The 22,129-nt window shown below is 35.8% G+C and overlaps 1 protein-coding gene across 7 annotated transcripts in view; it reads right to left on the reverse strand.

Moving 5' to 3' along the window:
• Pcdh7 (protocadherin 7) overlaps positions 1-22,129 on the reverse strand; it is a 402,308-nt gene that overhangs the window by 372,905 nt on the left and 7,274 nt on the right. Inside the window, exon 2 of one of the 7 annotated variants that reach the window (XM_048364518.1) lies at positions 17,890-19,022. The exons of the other annotated variants lie outside the window; for them this stretch is intronic. Coding sequence (XP_048220475.1) covers positions 18,987-19,022 — 36 coding nt within the window. The 3' untranslated portion in view covers positions 17,890-18,986. Of the gene's footprint in view, positions 1-17,889; positions 19,023-22,129 lie in introns of those variants that run through there. 7 annotated transcript variants of the gene reach the window in all.

Below are 22,129 nucleotides of genomic sequence, written 5' to 3' on the forward strand. Positions count from 1 at the left end.
TAGAATAGAGAAGAAAACAGACTACAGACTCTCTACTTAGCCTTCTAAGAAAAAAAGAAAGAAAAAAAGAAATCCTCCCAACACCTCAATTTTAACTTAGTGATGCCCATTTTTTTATTTTTAACTTTCAGAGCTGTAAAACATAAATGCTTGTTGTTATAAGCCACTATGTTCATTCTAATTTGTTGTAACAAAATAGAATCTGTAGGTTCAATAGGGAATTAACACAACTCTGAAGCCAGACCTGGACAACAACACTTACAAAATTAGGGTTAGATGTGTTAATTAATATCACATAGGTTATATGTTAGCTTGATTACATGGTACTGGAACAGCCCCATTTCCATAGACACAGTTTAATGTTCTTTGTATATAAAGCATACAAAAACATCTTAGCATTACATAGCTTGTTTCAGCTAGTCACTTTTCAGAAACTTCTATATGCACTTTCTTTCTTTTTCTTTTTTTTTCCCACTGTTTGGTCAGTTGTGGGGTTTGACCTCCGGGCTTGGGTGCTGTGTCAGAGCTCTTCAGCTCAAGGCTAGTGCTTTAACACTTAAGCCACAGCACCACTTCCGGTTTTCTGATGGTTAATTGGACGTAAGTGTCTCAGGTACTTTCCTGCCCTGGCTTGCTTTGTACCACCATCCTCAGATCTATCTCAGCCTCCTAAATAGCTAGGATATCAAATGAGAGCCTCCACACCCAGCTATGCATTTTCATATATAATCATAATTTAAAATGCAATGTATTTTGTCCAAATGATTGATGCTATATATTCCATTCTGATTTATGAAGGAATATACCATTGTGCCAGTGCTATAAATGACCCAGTGCTATACATGACCTAGATTTTGAAATTCTCATGTTCCAATATCCCAGTGAAACAAACATCTAGCTATGGTTTACCTAAACTATGAAATTTAAAACGTGAAAAAAGTAATAAGTGACTAAATGTGTAAAGTGAAACATTTTATTTTCCATCAGTCAGACATTGTTAAAGTCACAATTAGTTGAGATGATTTTGTTTGCATCCAGTCCATTTCCAACTCCTACAAATAGTCATCACTAATGTTCACATATTAAAGCATTAATACTCACCAGGTAGACATATACTCTCAGAAGAATAGCCCAATCAATGTGTTAGCTCAAACTGTTACCCTGAGAGAATTAGACAGAGATTTTGCAAGTATTTGTAGAAGTAAATGGGACAGATTTCAAGAACAGTTACTGAAAATAGGGCCTCGGGAGACTGGAGAAGTTGGCAGGAAGATACATTAGGAAACTGAAATGCCAAAATATTAAGGGGAGAATTGCAATGGCCAACTGTGCTAAGATGTGTATTTGCAGAACACCTACTCTTCCATTCTCTCCTCACTTGGCTATGCCTTCCGACAAAGGTAATTCCTAGGAAAACCACCTGTGTTCTTTCCATATGCAGCCTCCTTGTCAGGTCTCTATTTACCATCTTTTGTGCTTAGGCTACAGAAGGAAGGTTTTTAAATGAAGTTTTTCTGCCTCGCTCCTTTCAGTATGTTTCAGAAATGATAGAAAGGTGTGTGTCTGTGTGTGTGTCTCTGTGTGTGTGTGTGTGTGTGTGTATTCTAGGCCAGAATAATTAACCTCTCTTATTTCCTAGGGTAGAGAAGATTCTATTATCCTAATTACTCTAGGATTAAAAATATCTTTTCAAAAGGTATATACATATGCATACGCACATACTCATGCATACACATAGATATCAAATGAATTAAATAAAATGATACCAGGTGACATCAGCACATTAAGAGAACTAAATTTCCACCTGAACTAAAAACCAAAAGTTTATCATCAGTTACCATATTAAGAGCCTGAACCAAGAGACCAAGAAGAATGGGACAAATACAACCGGGGTTACTTTGCCATAAATATTTTTCCCTATATTCTGAATGATGTCTTGTGTGAGTGGTTCATTAAGAAGCCTCAGAGCTGGGCTTTCTGTTTTTCTAGAATCTTCACTTGAAGGAAAAGATATCTTAGGCAATATTTTAAAAGCTGTCATCACCCAGTCAGTCAAGCGGGATTATCTGAAGGCTAGCTGATAGAAAGTAACAGTGTTAACAGAACACATGATAGGTGCTCAGGTAAAAAGGAGAGCATTTGAAGACATAGAAAGCACTTAAAATAAGTGAAAACAGTACTGGAAAAAAAAAAACCCTTCGGATTCTTAGTTTTTCTGGACATCTCACAGTTATAACACTGTGTAGAATAAATGATTTAAAAATACATGGCATAAAAATATTAGACACATTACTACTCTTTGGAAAGTACAACTGGTCAGGTGAATTGTTACAATCCTCAAAGAAAGTGCTTTGGGGAGGTGGCAGGAGGGCAGGAACGCTGCTATGCTTGAAAGTATCTACATAATAGTTATCTACTTATAGATGTCTGCTGTGATTTCCTCCCTAGAATTCACCTCCCAGATCTCTTTCCTTCAATCTCTTCCACAGACATGATATTTCCTACTTAAACGTGCTTTGACATGTAGAATAACTAACTCATTTGGAGCCAAATGGAAACAGTAATAGTGAATAAGTAAAGTTCTGAGCATGATCACAGGATCACTAATAGGCAGTGAAACTAACTGATTTGCTCATTAATTGGTTCTAATATTAAGAAAGAAAAACATCTATTAAAACCCATAAAGAGTAATGATTGTTGAAATGTTATAGAGGGTGCTAAGGAAAATATACGTTTCAATTTTGCTTCAATGTGAATAGTTGGTGCACTGTGTCCAAGCTTGAAATGGTGGTATAGGGGTTATAAAGAAGAAAGCAATCAAAGCATAATTACAATTTCCTTGAGAGGCAAGTGGCGAGTGTCAATCTTTCTAGGAATTATTCTTCTCTGGGGAATAAACAATTCCTATTATTTCCCTTACCATACTACATTATTACTCCTGTACAATACTTTCTCCTAGAAGAGAAGCTCCAGTTTTATATTCCTAGTTCAACAGAATTAATCCCAGCAGAAAAAGACTGAGATAGGGGAATAGTGAATTTGAGGTTAGCAGAGGATATAAGGCTAACTGCTGCCTTAAAAACAAAAACAAATAAAAATAACAGCTACATATATATGAACGCATAATACCCACTTAGACATTAGATGCTAGCAACATTATTAAAGTTCATTTTAGGTCCTAACTTATTTAGAATCATGGATGTTAATGGGACACAGATTAGGCCAAACATGAATTTTACCTCTGTTTTACTAATTTTTAGTTACAATGTTGGAATCTTGCTAGTTGGAAAAATCCAAATTTGTTAGCTATGGATGTGGAGTGTTTTGTTTTCGAAGCAGTTGAGATATTGAAGTTGTAAAAATATTCAGTGTTTAAAATATTCTAATCACTTGGCTGCTTTGATACTGACTTCTGACTCTTCTGAGGCAGTGAGACAGAACAATAATATTAAAAAAAAAAAACATCCTGCTTGGCGGGAAAAATGAAAACTGGGCAAGTGTAAACCTACAGGATGGATGCCACAGGGAAAGAGAAGAGCACAGCTGCAGATAATCACAGGTAACTGCTGCAGAGGAGCCTCAGAGAGCCAACCATCCAGTCAGTGTCTTTCAGGAAGATTGCTGGTTACAGGATTCCCACTTTGCTTAAGACGTTATGTTACCAACCTTTCTCACCAACTTAAAATCTACTAAGAGCGAACCAGACCTTTTTCCAAAAATAGCTTTCACAAATACCAATATACCCTCAAATTTTCAGTGTTCACCAAGCTGATTCGTTTGTTTTGGTTTTGTTTTTCTTTGTGAATATAAAGGTCTGTGTGTGTGTATCACATATACATACATATATACACATACACACATATATGCATACACACACACACACACACACCTGCAATCCTAGCTACTCAGGAGTCTGAAATCTGGGGATGGAAGATCGTCATTTGAAGCCAGCCAAGGAAGGAAAATGACACTCTTTATCTCCAATTAACCAGCAAAACCTGAAGAGGAAATGTGTCTCAAGTGGTAGAGTGATAGGTCAAGGATAGGTCAGACTCAGAGTTCAAGCCCCAGAAATGGAAAAAAAAAAAAAAAACAATAAACAAAAAAAAAACCCCTCTGTGCAACTATTTGAAGAAAATAATTTTTTTAAAAAACCATTGTTGACCCACTGCTAGTGACTTACACCTGCAATCCTAGCAATACAGGAGGCTGAGATTTGATCACCACAGTTCAAAGCCAGCCTGGGCAAGAAAACCGATGAGACTATACCTCCAATTAACCAACAAAAAGCCAGAAAGTAGAGCTGTTGCTCAAATGACAGAGCCTTAGCCTTAAGAGAAAAACTCAGGAACTGTGACCAAGATCTGAATTCAAGCCACAAGACTGGCACACACACACACACACACACACACACACACACACACACACACACACACTTGTTAAAATTGCAACTACATATTATGGGTTTGAAAAACATATATGAACATATGACTGAAAGCATAAAGTAGTGTGAGCTGCTACTAGCCTTGTGGTGAAGTGGTGATAATGTGTATGCTAGAGAGAAAGAGGGGGGAGGGGTTGGAGGTGAAAGAATATGGGGTGTTAGGTTTTATTCTCCACCATTTTCCTCAGGGTCTGTTATTTTTTTCAGAGTGTTTCAAGTGTAAGTTAGGAGAAAATGTAGGCAATCATGAAAGTACAGAAAGATACAACTTCCTATCTATATTCCCTTAGTATTTTTTTTCTTACTATCCTTTGCCTTTGATGAAAAAGTCCCTCCACTACCCAATTTTGTTTTCAATTATTCAATATAAAGCCCAGCAAGAAATCAACTTAAGTGATAAAAAAAAACAGAAAAGAAAAAGAAATAGACCAAGCATTCTTTTTTGGACCCTTGAGCAAAATCCTTGATTTTTTTTTCCCCTTTTGCAAATTGAGACTTTCCTCTCTAGTTCTGAAGCATATTTTTTCTTCTTTCTTCAACAAGACATTTCAGCATTTTCCCAGAGTGATAAAATAATGTCTTCAATTTTCTTCCACAGATGAGTGCTAGCAATGAAATGTGGCAACTCTGCTATTTTTGGTAACAAGATATTCTTTTTTAAAATATGTGATTTTTCTACGGTAATACTTTAGTATGGCTTTAAGGCAACACTGTCTTTATTTTTATTTAACCTCCCTTTATCTCTTCAAAGAATCATGTTAGTCAGCCTCCATATGAATTCATAATTTCCTACACTTTCCATAAAGTATTAGATGAATTAGTAAGAGACAAGAGAAAGAGACAAGATTAGTGGTTGGCTAGATATCAGATATTAGGAGAAATCTTGTAGAATCTGCATCTTCCTTGCAGCCAGGTTTGTACCCACAAAAACAAAGACATGGTATGTGGTGTTAGATGACAGGGGTTTTCTTTATTTCAGTTTTGTTTTGTTTGTCAGTCATGGGCTTGAACTTTGTCCCTGGGCACTGCCCCTGAGCTCCTTTGTTCAGAGCCAGAGCTCTACCACAACAGGATAACTTAGGGATAACTGGAAGTAAAGAGTCTCATGGACTTTTCTGCCCAGACTGGCTTTGAACTGTTATCCTCAGATCTCAAGCTCCTGAGTAGCTAGGATTAAAGGTCTAAACCATTAGCATTTGGTTTCAGTTTCTTCTTATACAAAACATCGTGATGAATCATTTCTTTATAATATTTAATGACATCAAATCAAAAGTCACAGTTCAAGAGGTAGTGATTTCAGTTATTATGAATGCTATGAAAACAAAACAATAATATGAAAAAAAAACCACCCCAGTGTGAACCCTGAACACAAGGTAGAACCAGGAGTTTGTACAACACAATAATTAAGGATTAGAAATGTTTCTAGCTCCCCTTCATTTAAGCTTTACACAAATCACTCTAATTTTCTTTGCATGGTGTCTCTGTTGCCTAAAATGCACAACTGAGCACTTGTGATGAATGTTGAATAATGTAGAGAGATATGTACCCAAAGATTATAAAAGTAACATAGGGTTCATTTTTATTCCTTTTCAAACTATATCTGTTCTTCCTTCCTAATATGCAGACATGATCTTATCACCTGCAGAGTGACATCAAGTGGGCCTCCAATCTAATGATTAGCAAACAATAGTACAGATCATAGTTGAAGTCAGAAGCAAACCAGGAAACTCAGTTTTCATGCTAAACAACAGCAGTATGCTTGTTTGCCCTTAGGAGACCCTGCCATGTGCTCTAGTGATAATTGTTTTACTTCACAAGAGAAAAGTCAAGATTAATAGCTATGATTTCTGAAGAATTCATAATGACACACTTGTATTAGCTGCCCACTGTGTAAGGTTCATGTTCATACCATTTATTACTGAGGATTGAAAACAATTCCCACATTAAAAAAAATAAACTCAAGGTGTATCTGGGAAACATTATGAAGAGTGATAATAATATAGTGAATAATAGAATGCATAAAGTGCTTAAAATGCCATCGTACAAGACATACTGTGTCCCTCTATTTCTTCTCTTCTTTTCACCCTCTCTAGGAGTGTGCCATTCCCAGTTCTCAGAGTTTTGTCCTTTTAAGTTGGCTGCTTTTAGGTGGGAGTTAGTTTTGTAAGACATTGACAAATAGGTGGGGTGTTATGATCTGCAAAAACCAGGAGGGCTGGAAATTAGCTGAGCTCCTTTTCAGTCCATTATTTCTTAATTTGTTAGTGAAAAACTGCAATGAGGGCAAAATTTTAATCATCTGTCATTGTTTAATAATCAGTTGTTTAATCATCTATTATGAGTATAATATTCATGTTTTGTATAATGTAATATTTGATAATCTATTGTGTAAATATTTAAAAGGACTGCAGAAACAATAGCCTCAGAAATTTGAATCATTCATTTTGTTGATAAAAATTAAATAATTCCAATAATATTCAGATCAATCATAATATAAGCATCTAGAGACAACGTACAACAGAATCCAGCATTGATTCAATTGTGAATATTTTGAGAAATACACACAACTGCAAAATAGTATCCAACAATAAGAACTGTCTTTGATATATTAAGATCACGTTGACATATCCAAAATTAATATGCTATTTTTTCAAAAGTACCAATTTCAGGCAGGTGTTAGTGCTATTCATTTACATTTTAGCTGAATAAAAAATGTTTAAAAAATAAATGTACATTTTAAATGAAAAAATGGAATGAAGATGGACATGGCATCACGTGCCTACAATCTCAGCTACTCCGAAGGCAGAGATAGGAGGACTGATTCTTTTGAAAGAAAAGTTATTAAATTATAAACAATAATTTCACTTATGCATAGGTCCTTTGGTACTCTGAACCACTATATACACAATTCCCCAAAATAAAAAGTTCATGAATTATGATTTGTTGATGTCAATCTCTCTCTATGCCTCACTCTAAATTACTTTCCATTATAGGTGTATATTTGTGTTAGTTACTGTTCACACCTTTCCAACACACCTGAGAAAACAATTGCAGTGAGAAACTATTTATTTTGGCTCATGGATTCAGTGTTTCCATTACTTGATGACTCTGTTCTTTCTGGGCCCACTGTGAGGCCGAGCACCATGGCCTGCAGGGAGTATGAAAGTGTAAAGAGTAGCTCATCTCCTGGTGGACAGAAGAAAGAAGAAAGGGAAGGAGGGATGAGGTTTATCACAAAATATCTTCCCAGTGATCTACTTTCTCCAACTAGGCCCCTCCTGGTTGCCACACTTGTCATTAATGACATCATATTAGGAATTCTTATGTGATCATGTGAAAATATATGATCCAACCACCTCTTAAACACACTGTGGAAGAACAACACCTACAACAAATGAGCCTTTTCTGAGAACACCTCGTATGTAAACCATGATAATATATGAAGGACAGTATACAGTATAGAGAGGATTTGGGGCTGTTTGCAATTTCAAGTGTCCAATAGGAATTTTGGAATGTTTCCCCTACAGATCTGAGAGATTAATGTAGGCCATATTCAAATTTAAAGGTCAATGATGAACACCTAATTCTAAGAAAACAAGAAGAAGTCCCTAAAGTCTTTCAAAGAAATTTACTTTTGCTTCTCATTGTTTCAAATGTTCTTCTTTAAAAAAGATAAAGTAAAGCCAGGCATTGGTGGCTCACTCCTGTAATCCTAGCTACTTAGGAGGCTGAGATCTGATGATCCTGTTCAAAGCCATCTGGGCAGGAAAGTCCATGAGACTCTTACCTCCAATTAACTACCAGAAAACTGGAAGTGGTGCTGTGGCTCAAGTGGTAGAGCTCTAGGCTTGACCTGAAGCTTAGTTAAGAAAAACTCCCAGGCCCAGAGTTCAAGTCCAACAACCAACAAAAAGAAAGAGAAAGAAAAGAAGGAAGGGAGAGAGAGAGAGAGAGAGAGAGAGAGAGAGAGAGAGAGAGAGAGAGAGAGAGAGAGAAAGAGAGAGAGAGAGAGAGAGTAAAGCAGCTTTTAAAAATCTGTTCAGGTAGTGTGCAGCACAGGAAGGTGAGACCTGAAGATCATGAGTCAATGTCAGCCTAGGGACAAAAGTCTGAGTCTATTTACATTTAAGTACTAAATACTAGAAGTGGGGCTGTGGTTCAAGTGGTAGAGCACTAGCCTTGAACAAAACAACAACAACAAAAAAGCTCAGGGGCAGCACCCATGTCCTAAGTTGAAGCTCCAGAACCGGCACCAAAAATGAAAACAAAACAAAACAAACAAACAAAAAACAACAACAGAAAACTGCAAAATTTAATAATCCATATAAAAGATACTGTTTTAAATAACATAAGTCATGAAAAAAACAATTTGTTTTTTTCTTCTTGAGTTAATAAAGTACACGACATAGTATGTGACTATTGAGTGAAAAAGGAGAATTAAAAAAGAAACAAAGAAAGTTGTAAAAGTTATTAATATAGCACAGCTGAAATACCTCCTAAGGCTTCCAGAGGAGCAAGCAATGCCACTTTCATCCTGATAGAACTGGTTGGAATTAATTTAGACATGTTTTCACCACCTCACTTAGGCACGGTAGCTGAACACATAGTCTCTGCAGCTGTATAGTGTGGACTGAATATCAGCTGAGCCACGTTACACATTTCAAGGCTATGAGATACTAATTAACTCTACTACTCACTTTCCACATCTACAAAGTGAAGACAACAATCCTCACTACCTTATGGTGGTTGTGACTACTTCACAAGCTGATAGAGAGAGATGGCCCCAACTCAAGTGGTCAATAGAAGCTAAGCTATTATCACTTACATATTATCCCAGTGAAATGAAACTTCTTAGAAGAACATATTTTTGTCTATTTCTACTATTGCTATTTCTCCTGTACATAGAACATGGCCTTGAACACAACTGGTATGCAGTACTTAAGCATTTGCATTTTGAAAGGCTAACTGTATTAAGTCTATCTACATGTGTTTTACACACACACTGTATATATGTGCTATAGATATATGTATATACATATACACATACATTTAAAAAAATAACATTTGAAGCTACTCAGGAGGCTGAGATCTGAGGATGGTAGAAAGTCTGTGAGACTCTTATCTCTAATCAACCACCAGAAAGCCAGAAATGATGCTGTGGCTCAAAGTAGTACAGTGTCATCTTTGAGCTAAAGAGCTCAGAGCCTTGAACAAAAGAGCTTAGGGATGGCGCCCAGACCTCCAGTTCAAGCCCAATGTCCCAAATCATAATGATAACAACAACAACAACTTGAAAGAAAAAGGTAAGTTTATGTAACAAGATAAATATTCATTTTCCCGACCTGCACATTTGATGGAAAGGACTGGGGAAAAAAATAGACTTTAATATCACTTTTTCTAATGCCCTCAGATGATAACAACTCTCTATCTAAAGTTGACCCCTATGTTTGGCAGTGTAAAATCACACCTAGAAACTTTGAAAGGTACTTCTTAGAACTATGTTCAGCAATTTCATCACTTGAAGAAAATGACCAAAATGTGTTGAAGGCATTGTTGGCCAAATGACCAAATAAAGAGAGCTCTATTTCTAGACTTTGATGAGTGAGTATATCCTGTGCTATCTATTGTACCCTTCATAGTGGACACATACAGAGTTCCAGGTTATTTGTTACATATTCTATCAAAGGGAATTAATTTTATTAAGAAAATTATAAAACAGATTCCTAGATTTACCTCCTGATGAAATATTAACTGCAAACATTCATAATAATAATTAATGAGAAATCACTCACACTGGTACAAGTGCTGGTTGTAGGCCTAGAGTTTCCCATGTACCATGTGTCACTAGTTTCCTGTCCCCTCAATTATGCTACAGTGTGTTAAAATCCAGAGGCTATACTTACACAAAAAAAGAATTATTAATTCTACATTTGTGTTTCACAACCGACTCCCTCTCCATTACATTCCTACATCTTCTCATTTGGATTTTTAATGTTGAAAATGTATTAACTGCTTAAGACTACAGCAACATATTCTCATATATTGATGAAAATATTTTGGACTGCCTTATGTAAATATGTATTTTGCACTAATATGCCTGTATGCTGTTACTGGTTAGCAAGCATGAAATATTTGAAATATTATATTACAAATTTCTGCAAAAGTTACAAGCTCAGATCGAATTTTTTTTTCCTGAGGTGTCTTCTTGTTTTTAACAATGAAACTATCCTCTACTTTCTCCATTAAGATAGGATGCTAATTTTTTTTAAAGGTACAAGTTCAAGAAAAGGTTCAGTGATATGCATGAAAAGTCAGATGTGGTATGCTAAAATGTATTTTAAATTTTTTATGTTCATGTGTACATACATATAAATTCATATATTTTTCTCAAAAGCTATAGCAGAGCCGGGCACTGGTGGTTCATGCCTGTAATCCTAGCTACTCAGGAGGCTCTGAGATTTGATAATGCTTGTTCAAAGTCAGCCAGGGCAGGGAGTCTGTGAGAGCCTTACCTCCAATTAAAAAATCAGAAGTGGAGCAGTGGCTCAATAAGAGCTAAGCTTGAAAATAAAGAAGCTCAGACGGGCTGGGGATATAGCCTAGTGGCAAGAGTGCCTGCCTCGGATACATGAGGCCCTAGGTTCGATTCCCCAGCACCACATATACAGAAAACGGCCAGAAGCGGCGCTGTGGCTCAAGTGGCAGAGTGCTAGCCTTGAGCAGGAAGAAGCCAGGGACAGTGCTCAGGCCCTGAGTCCAAGGCCCAGGACTGGCCAAAAAAAAAAAAAAAGAAGAAGCTCAGAGACAGAGTCCAGGTCTGGAGTTCAAGCCCCACCACCAACCAATGAACCAACTAACAAATAAATAAAAGATGTAGAAAGTTTAACACTTTTCCCTCATCTATAAATTCACATTTAGAACTCATCTAGAAAAGAAAATGTGGGAAATATTCCTTCCTGCCAATGCACAGACTGAGTAAAATGAAAAAGCTTGTCAAAATCCAGTCCAATCTATTCTTTCTTGCTTAGATGAGAAGCAGACTGGCATGGATTGAATGTTGTTGCCCAAGTTCATAGACTGAAGTCTTAATCTTCATTGTGGCTATACTTGGAGAAAGGGCTTTGGAGTTAAGTGAGGTCATAATGTAAGGGCATTAATATGATAAGACCAGTGTGTTTAGGAGAAGAAGGGACACTGCAGCTTTCTTTCTGTGCACACATATTGTAAAGGCCACGTGAGGACACATTTGAAAGGAATACTGCCTACAAACCAAGAGGAAAATCCTCACTAGAAATGAAATTTGCACCATAATCTAAGAATGCTAGTTTCCAGAGCTAAGACAAAAGCTGGTTCTTGTTGTTTAGAGCACTCAACGTCTGATACTTACTAATATAGATTTTCTATTAATAGACTTAGTGTCTATTAATACATAACCTATGTTGAGAATACATGTTATATTATTGACTAGAACAAAATCATACATAAAGATGATAGGTAGGTAGATAGGAAGGAAGGTAGGTAGGTAGACAGATGATAGATAGACAGATATGTATTTATATCTCAGGACTACTGCATTACTACTATAAGTTGTCAGATACAGGGAAAGTTCTAAAGGCCCATTGTGTGGAGAGCGTCTCTGGTTTGCTTTCCTCAGTTATCTTTGCCACATGGACATCTAAAGACACTGACTCTACAATTGTGGAAAGAGTTGCCCATGTAATAAAACAAAGTCCTCAGCACAGAGAAGAAACTTAGTAAATAAAAGCAGTTACTTTTCGATCCTGGATGTGAGCAAAGGATGCACCTTGATACTACTGCATCTGTGCAACTTTGAAGATGACCACAACGGACACTTTTGAAAAATCCAATTTTTTAAATATACCTCCAAATATAAAGGTAACTTTAGAATAGCTGAGAAAATTTCATGGAGAGCTGGAAATACTATTTTCAGTTGCAGTGGTACTTTGAAAAGCCCCGAAGACTTTCATTTGACTGCCTCCCTCCAGTTCCCCATCAACCTTGTCAAGTCATCACAGCCAAGGTTATTAAGTAAAATCACAGAAGCGGAGTTTACTAAGGCTGATGTCCTTATAGGAAGTCACATGAGCCAATCAGTTTACAGCCTAAGCTGAAAGGCAGCTTTTCATACTGTCTCATCCAGTTCAAATTTGCATATCTTTAAAAAAAATACAGCAACTTATTAGGGGTGAACCCATAAGCAGAACTTAGATTTTGAGGGTTTTGGATAGAACTATCACCACTTAATCAGCTATTCTTAACTCTTTAGTCCCAGTTCCTATCAGAATTGAGAAATAGGGTAAATATTTTAAAAATCAAGTCTATGAGATTTCTAGGGCTGGAGTATAAGAGCACCGGAGACTATGTTTGAATCTCTGAGTTTAAGTTCTTAGCAGGAAAGATGGAATGGAATGGAGGGACAAGAGGAGGATAAGGGAGAAGGAGAAAAAAGGCAAATGACGGAGAAAGAAGGGGAGAAGAGGAGAGAGGGAGAAGGGGAGGGAAGTTGAGAGAAGCAGGCTTTGAAGTACTAGCATAGAATAGCACTAGTGTAGAATGTACTTCCTAAGGATGGGGTACGAAAATAGATATTTATTGTAATATTATACACAGTGAAATCATGAAGCTGGTATACTTGTTTAAAAATAAGGTTGTGCCACATTATGAAGTAAGCACAATATTCTTTATTAAAAGCCAAATGTAATTCCTTTATATCTTTACTGGTTTGCTAAGATATAGGGTCAATAAAATGAAATTAATATGTATCCCATCTTGAAATATATCCTCCACTCAACCACAATAAAGTTGAAGCCTCCTCCTTTAAATCCAGTCTGCAGTAAAGAATCCACAGGTTTTTGTCAAATTTTTCTGAAGATCCTCCCAATAGTGAAAATAAATGCTATTATTCCCATTAAGTCTCAACTCAAATAAAAACTATTATAGCAAATAACTGAATGATAATAATGTCTCCATAGTATATTTATTACAGCAGTCTAACAATAAAAGAGAAGGTGTTTATTCTGCTATGAAACTTTTGATCTCTTTTTTCCTTCTTTGCTTTTCTCTTTCTCCTGGAAGTCCAACTGCAGAAAATTAAGATAATGAATTTGAAGTGTATATTTTAGAATTTGAAGTGTATATTTAGACAGAAATAAAAACAAAATCTACATAAAATACCTTGTCCCAAAGGAAGAAAGTAAAGATTACTTCATTTCATCTGTAATTTTCCAATCACATCAAGCCCAGACACTTTATGACTTCTTCCTGGGCCTTGGTGTAAAATTCACAGCCCTTTGTGTTCCTTACTTAAAATCTTCCCTCTGGCTCAACCCTCAGTTGGAGTTAGAGACCCTGGGTACTTTAACTGCTTTCACATTCCTGTAGCCCCCAAAGGCTTTCCCCACTTTCCCTATTTCCATTTCTAAAAGATCTTTGACTTTGGAATGTTGAAGACCTTCAGGATTTGCTTAAAGCAATTCACACCTAGGTGAACTAAAGCCTGAAGTAGACTCCTCCTTAAAGGTTATTTACATTTTAAAGGAGGAGCTGTTAAGATAAGTCAGGATCTGGGGAGTGGCTTTTTCTCCTAAAGCATCTTCAGGCTTAGCCTTCACTGTGGATTTCTTTTAAGTGGCGGATAGTCCCTCTTTCCTGAGTAAATCAAGCACACCTTTTTTTTTGCTCCTTACGGATATGCCGGGGGTGCTTTAAAAATGACTGTTTGCCATAGGGAATGAATGAAAATAAAAACTTTTATCAGTGAGCACAAGTTGGCACAGAGAATGAATAATATCTGCAGGAATATATAAATTGGCAGATACAGTGATTCTTGCTTGTGTTTGGGCGTATATGTATCTATTTTTTCCTCACATAAGAATCTCTGGAAAAATACTGACAACCCATATGTTTGCATGGTTCTTCATCATACCCCCTTCAAACTATGTCAAAAGTTGGTGTTCATAACTTCACCACAGAGGAAGGAAGGGAAATATGAACACTGCTCATTTGGTGCTGAAGACAGATAGGGTCTTGCTTCCTTCTAGGACTCTAGTCAAACCATGAAAGAGAAACCTACCAAGCCAGAAAGAACAGGATGCCCCTAGAGACAGACATTACAATGGCTCACATAATCCAGATGCAACTTGGAAAGGTTTACAGGCTACCTACGTACCAAAGTACAACAATCCCTCAGTTCATTAGTTCAACCAACACAGCTGAATGTTTTCTATGAGCCACACCTGGTCTAGTAGGATCTAGCATGAACAATACTAGGGATAGTCCTTCTGAGCTTCAAGAATCCTTTTATCATTTGCATTTCTGTATTATCTTATCTATAAAAGTTAGAAACCTTGTTCTACTCATTCTATCTCTACCCAACAGGCCTTGTACTATGCAATAAAGATATAGCAAACTAGTACTTTCTCTACAAGACGAATGCTTGAAAATTTTACTCACATCAAAGGAAAGTCTGATGTAAAATTACAGCTAAAAATTTTCCCCAGAGAAAGAGATTAAACTGTAGAATGTCTCCCAAAGGCTCTTCAATCATCTCTGTTTCCTTCCCACAGATAACTTCAAAATTAAAGTTACTTAGGGTTAACACTATTTGCTTAATTGTTATGGGTGTAAAAGAAATAATTCACTTATACACATCAAGTGAGTTAATTAGCTACCTAAAATATACCCACAATAGGTTTATGACATTTTGTGACTTTTAAAAAAAATGTTTAAGACTTGGTCCCTTTTTAAGATTGCTTTTTGAAAGATTTTGTTCACAAGAAATGGAATATGTATTGTAATCTAATGACACAACATCCCTTATATGGTTTCCGAAATTTTGAATTCTGTCTTATGGGGAGATTCAGCTTAGAGAAGTCTGAAAAGAAACTTTCTTCAAAAGCATAAACTTTGCCCAGTAATGGGGGCAGCAAACGCCAGTGAGCTCCCAATTCACCAGCCTCAGGCATTTTGATCAGCCTCAATGAAAGTGTGATATTGTCCCAAGAGAAGCAAAGTTCAAACACAGAAACGAAAACCAAACCAAAAAGGAGAAAATACACAAATTTCAAATACTTTCAATGTTCTCAAATCCCATTATTTCTAATTTTTTTTCTGTAGGTTTTCTGAAGTTCTTAAAGGGAGTTAGTTACATCTGTTATGAAAAAGCCATTCACTGCTTTACAACTTACATACGAATGTTGCTCTTCCTTCCTCATTTTTTCTGACTGACAAATGAGTCCAAACTTGCATCTATGTTCTCAAGCGTAAGAGACAGGAAGAATACATAAACAATCCCATTGCTACTCTGCAACCTTAGTTTCATGAAGGCAAAGACTCTCATTATTCTTTGAATACCTTGGTGGCTAGTGTAGATATTTGATAGATGTATCAAGAGAAAAAAAAATCACTTTCTTTAAGCTAGTCAGCTTTAGTGCAGTCATAATCTCCCTTATATCTGTAATGGAGTATTAATTTAGAATAAAATATACAGCTGATAAAATATATAGGACAATAGATAGTTTGTTGTAAGTCTACTGTCTGTCCACAGACACCTCCTTAATGGTTAGTTCCAGTAATTGCAAAGGAGACTAAACAAAGACCTGAGGCTGATGGTTGATTAACAACAATTGAGAGGTGGGGAATGGGTGGAATGTGGGAGTTAGTGCCTGGTCACAGAACTGCCTATGTTCAAAGATTAAAAAAACAAAAAAATAGCTGGGGAATGGTAATAGATTGTTCATTAAAAAAGAAAGCCTTTGCAATTTTAAATGATTCTATAGTAAGTATGCTGTTGATTACTCTGATTCAGCTTTCTAGTACATAAAACGCCCCCAACTCAAGTATTTTAAGTCCATCAACTCAAAGTACCCTAACTTGGAACTTTTTGTAAAGCATTCCACTGTGTCTGTCCAGAAGACCACTTTAGTTTGTTTTGCAGAAACTGAAGTCAAGCAGACCCCTACCTGTGGCCTGTTTTAACAATGTATTTCTGGGAAATATTTCTACAAGCTCCTGTACACGTACACACACACACACACACACACACACACACACACACACACTCATTTACCTCTGTAAAACTTTTAGAAACCGCCCACTCCACCTTAAAATAACGAGCAGAAGTAAAATGGCAAAACAAAGCAGCAGCAGCAATTCCCCCTACATGTTAAATGCTTATAAACACCATTCCTAACCTTATTCAGGTGACACTACCTAAAGCCACTGACCTTTTCCTCTCTTGGAAAAGTGAATAGGCTTTCACTTCCTCGCTTCCTCTGACCCTTGGTGAATTCTTTACACATCCCACTAAATCCCCCCACATAGCAGTAAACTGCAACCCTTGTAGGCCTAATAATATTTTTGCTTCACTATGTTTTTATTTTTGCTTCATTATATTTTTCTAATTATCAAAGATAATAATTACAACTTCCCACCCCAGTCTAGAGTATACTTTTCAAAAATCCCCAACTGTTTCTACAATATATCATATTATTTACATAGGAATCAAAACCAAGTATATAGATATTCATATGGACACAAACCTAAGCAAAACAAATATTGCATAACACATTACTCAAAATGTTTTAATTTTATTTCATATTTTCTGATAAAACTTATCAGAGATGTGATAAATTGATTCATGCTTCAACCTGAGTTTGTGAAGTCCTGACTTAAAGAGCTCTTATCTGTAAGGGTAGCCATAAGTAGTTACTCTATGCATTACTGAACTCATGGTCCAACTCAATGAATCCATACTTTTAGATTTTATTCATTCTATCACTTGTGTTCTGTTTTTTAGTTGATGTTTAGTTGATGATTATTTTTGGTCAGTGATGGGGCTTTAACTCATAGGGGACTATCTTTGAGCAATTTTGCTCAAGGATAAGTGCTCCTCAACTTTAACCCACAGTGGCAATTCTAATTTTTGAGTGGTTAATTGGAGATAAGAGTCTCACAGAGACTTTTCTGCCCCGGCTGGCTCAACCTCAATCCTCTAATCTCCTCAGTAGCTAGGCTTACCAGCGTGGGCCACTAGCACCCAGCTTCTTCATGTGATTTTTGTAAAAACTGGATTTATACCTTAAGTGTATCAAAAGGAGTTTTCCACTTGAGAGAGGAAAAAATCATTTCCAAGATGCAAAAATTGACAGGTCCTCTTTACCAGCCTTTCAGGCCTTGTGCTCAAAGAAAAACGAGAGGTTGAGGGTAATTACGTTTTGCTCAGGAATTTCATTGTAGTCTCAATGATACTTCAGAAAATTTCCCTTTCACAAGATTAAATAAACAGCTAATAGAATAAAAAGGCTTGAGAATACCCTAGGGATGTGCATGGCTTCCAGTGTATTTTCTGTCACTTCACAACTTCAATGTTCTTGCAACCTTTACTTATTCTTCTAAAAGGGCTATTATTGACAATGACTCACAAACAAGGAAAAAATACTGTGAATTTATTAAGATTTTCAAAGTCATAGACAATTTTAATAGTGGAGATGGTGTAGTAAACATCTAATAAAATAAGATTTTACATACAGTGTATTAATTTAGAGACGTAACTACACACATGACAAAACAGGCACATAAACACATAAATATGAAGATGGAGAGCATACCTAGAAGATCCCTGATACAACTAAAGTCCTGTCACTCAGTGTCTCAGGAATATGCTGAAGTTTCAAAATTGCTTTGGTTTATATTATCTAACATCAAACAGAATCCTCTTCCTATGAATCCAATCCATAAAACCGGAAGCCAGCTACTCCTCAGCTGGCACCTCCAGAGACTGTCAAATCTACCTGAAAATTTGTTCATGTTTTAAAGGAATTTATAAAGAGCACAAACAAGCAAATATCTTGAAAATTCTAAGAAAAAAAGATTAAGGGAAAAAAATCAATCCATTGCAGTGTCTGTGATAAATACAAAATCAAACTCTCAAAATTGTATTGCAGAAAATACTTTTATAAATGCTGTCCCAAGTCTTTGCATATACATGTGTAAATATAAGCACAGACATGAAGGATAACACTTAGATGTGTGCACACACATCATGCAGAATTAGCTGACTGGCCTGGGCAAAGCTTTGATGACGTGACACAGGATATACCGCTCAATTCAGATTTTTATTGACGTCTGTATTGAATGTACAACAGACAAAAATATATAAGATTTAACTTTTTCTTTGTTCACAGAAAGCCAGAGTCTTAAAAAAATAGTGTTAAAATATGCTTGTAGATCTTTCCCTAATAATTTCACTACTGTGTCTAAAAGACACGAACCATTCAATTGAGGATAGAATTCTGAGTGATTTAGACATCCACAAGTAGCAAATATTTATATTAATACTGTTTCTGCTGTAGGTTTATTTTCCCACTGTTTTCCCTTATGCGAGAAAGAAAACAAACTGCACAACAAGTGTAACACACAGTGATTGGCTGACACCCCACGGTCAAGGGCAGACTCCATCAGGTTTCCTGGTAGTTAGGTCATCAGAGTATGGTGCAAAATGAGCATCATATAAGAGTGGAATTCAGCCAAACACAGTGATGTGTGGATGTAGACGCATCTGAAAAAAGGAAAATAAAGATTTATGCAGGTAAAAAAAAAGATGTGATGAATAAAAATTTCCCCAATAACCTTATGCTTCATCAGCCAATTAGAGGAGAAGTTTGTAAACAGACATTTATTTGCAAATTGGGTATTTGTATGTAATAAATATGCTCAGGGTTGAATAAGTTAAACTTGTCGGAACAATGCTGTTTGGAAAATTTAATAGTTTCCTTGTTGGTACACAGTGTTAACATTAGATACAAACATCACTAAATTCCTGAAAATAAACCTTCTTCTGACTTTACAACATTAATTCACCAGAAGTGATAATTAAGATTAGTTTTAGTGGTTTCAGCTCAATTCTTCTTGGAATGTGATTTCTCCCACAATACTAATGCTAAATTAAACACTGTGTCATGTAGTATAACACAGAAGTGTGTAAGGGCTTTGAAAACACAAAGAGACAAAAAGCTCACTCTAGATACAAAAGAACAATATTTCTTTATACAGAATCATAGCACAGTGAACCATGTAAATTGTCATCATCTAGAAGTTGAGTACATATACCTTAAACAAGAATATGCAAAGATTACATTTTGTAAGAAACTTACACTCCATCCCCAGCCTTCCAAAAATGATGCCACAAGTGCTGATATTGTGTATACCTGGGGCAAATCAATAGCTTTTTCATGCTACCATTAGTATTAAAAATAGCTGTTTTAATTTTGAAATTCAATAGTCTGTATGTATTTCTATACCATGTAAATTTGGAATCTAATATATTAGATGTTAGCTAACTGCCTATCAAGGAAGTAATCCAACTGAAAAATAACACCACGTCACTTCCTCTAAAACTATGCTAGAAAACAAAATAAGGGGAAATTTTACTGTTCATTGTGTATTAGGAACACTACTAAGATAAAATTTATGACAGAGTATATGAAATGTAAAGAAGCCTAGAAACCAAAAGGGGTTATCAACATGGATAAAGAAGGTAAAAAAGATGATCGTGATCAGAAAGTTTCATATGTCATGTATATAGTATTTGCATTCTCTCCTATTAAAATACACTTTAATTAAGAGTATATAAAAATTTCTTTACAAATTAAAAATTCTGTCACCAAGCTTGTTGAACATATGTTTCTCAACCATGTTAAGCTACTTTAATGTACACCATCAACTGCTACCTTTCACAAGCAGGTGGGGGAAGGGATACATTATTTCTTTCTACACTCTGTGCATGTGGAGTTATAAAATCCAATGTGACTTTCCACATAAGAACTGGATCCTAAAGAAGAATTTTCTTCTACTGCAGAGAGATCTATCTTCGTAGACAAATCCATAGGTATAAGCAAGTAAATTAAACAGATTACTGTCACTGTCAAAATACACATGGCAAACAGCTATAGACCAGTGATTTTTCCTGAAACGTAAAACAAGCAAGGTAGAAAAACAAAACAAATACAAATCAAACAAATAAACAAAAATAAAGAAACAAACCAATGCACTCTACACCCTAGAACTTTAACTCTGGTGGCCATTATATCCTTAATCACTTTGTGATCCAAGTCAAATTACTTTTTTATGTTGGGCCGCAGTCTCCTATAAAAGGGGAAAACTGGTTGATACCTTTTAGTTCTAAAGTTAAATGACTCTGGTTAGTTTATTTAGAGATATTAAACTGTTGGTTGTAGTATTTGTTGTTTTTACTTTTTGGAAGTTTTAACATTCAGATAGAGTCAAGTTATCAATATATGACTATCACAACAAAAAGTACTGTCACCATAGTTGGCGTGCATGGGTATATGTTTGTGTGTGTTGTCTATGTGTACATACATAGTACGTAATTACTCAGAGATAGGAGGAGCTACATGGCAAGAATATCAGTTTCCTTTATTTCTTGTGCTGCATGATTTACTTACAGCTTTAAACTGGCTTTGTGGTCTTAGGTCTGAGTGGCTAATTGATTCAGGAGAAGTATGGGATAAGGTTTACATTGTCCTGTGAGTAGGATTCACTTTAAATTTGTTTATCAACCACAGATGGAATCATTAGTGGATGACCTTCTCTGTTTTATTCTGAGGAAGATCCAGATAGGTGATGAGATTGTGTTAGGAGATATGTTTCAACTGAAGATTGAGGGCCACAAGTCTATATCAGTTATTAGCCTTAGTATAATATATAGATTCCTCATAACTACTGAAAGAGCTTTTGGTGATAAACAGGGAAAACATATTGCACACACTAAGTTTTTAAAATTAAACAGGAAGCCATGGCTGGCATTGCTATGCAAATACATGACTATTAAAATACTTGCATACTTACATGTAGCAAATACATTTAAATTTAATTTTCATAATGCTTACAAATCTAATAATGGTGGCAAGTCATCCACTTGCTTCTCAAATCCAAGCACTTAAAATTAAGTTTTGTCAAATTTTTCACCAAGTATAGAGTGAATATCTTGAACATAATTTTGTCAATTAAAGGGAGTATTATTCAGACTAATTCAGCAGTTCCTTATGAAAGGCAAAATGTCACTGGAGTTAATACAAATTTTTTTCTTGAGTATTTCAGAACCAACTACAAATAGATTTTATAGTGAATGTTTATTCAAGCTAAATTCTTGCCAAAAAATAAATTACCTTACTTTCCATTTACTAAACACAATAAAAATTTTAACTGGACCTGCATTACCTAAATAACAGCATGTCAATTATAAGCTCAACAGGATTTGAGAATAATAGGTAAACGGGCAACTATATTTTATGTTGTCTATTACATTTTTGGAGCTATGTTATTTTTCAAAGAAAAATGAAAATTACTTAGTGTATAGGAAAATGTTGGGTATTTGAATGCCTTTTCTGTTAATTTCCAAATCAAAAGTATGATTTTAGGAGACAAAACTAACATAACCACGGTGACCAGGTTTACCAGTCAAAAGAAGAGCTAAGTAAAAAGGGAATAATTAATCTTTATCATGAAGCCAAGGATCTATATTTTGCTCAACTGAACACATTAGGAAGTTGAGAGCAATAGCTTTTGCAAAGTCACAACGATGAAATCCTGAGCTATATCGTCAGTGTTTCTAATGTGTGAAATTCAGAAATAATTCCAGCAACT

Source organism: Perognathus longimembris, chromosome 16 (assembly GCF_023159225.1).
Source record: "Perognathus longimembris pacificus isolate PPM17 chromosome 16, ASM2315922v1, whole genome shotgun sequence".
In the NCBI taxonomy this organism is placed as follows: Eukaryota; Metazoa; Chordata; class Mammalia; order Rodentia; family Heteromyidae; genus Perognathus; species Perognathus longimembris.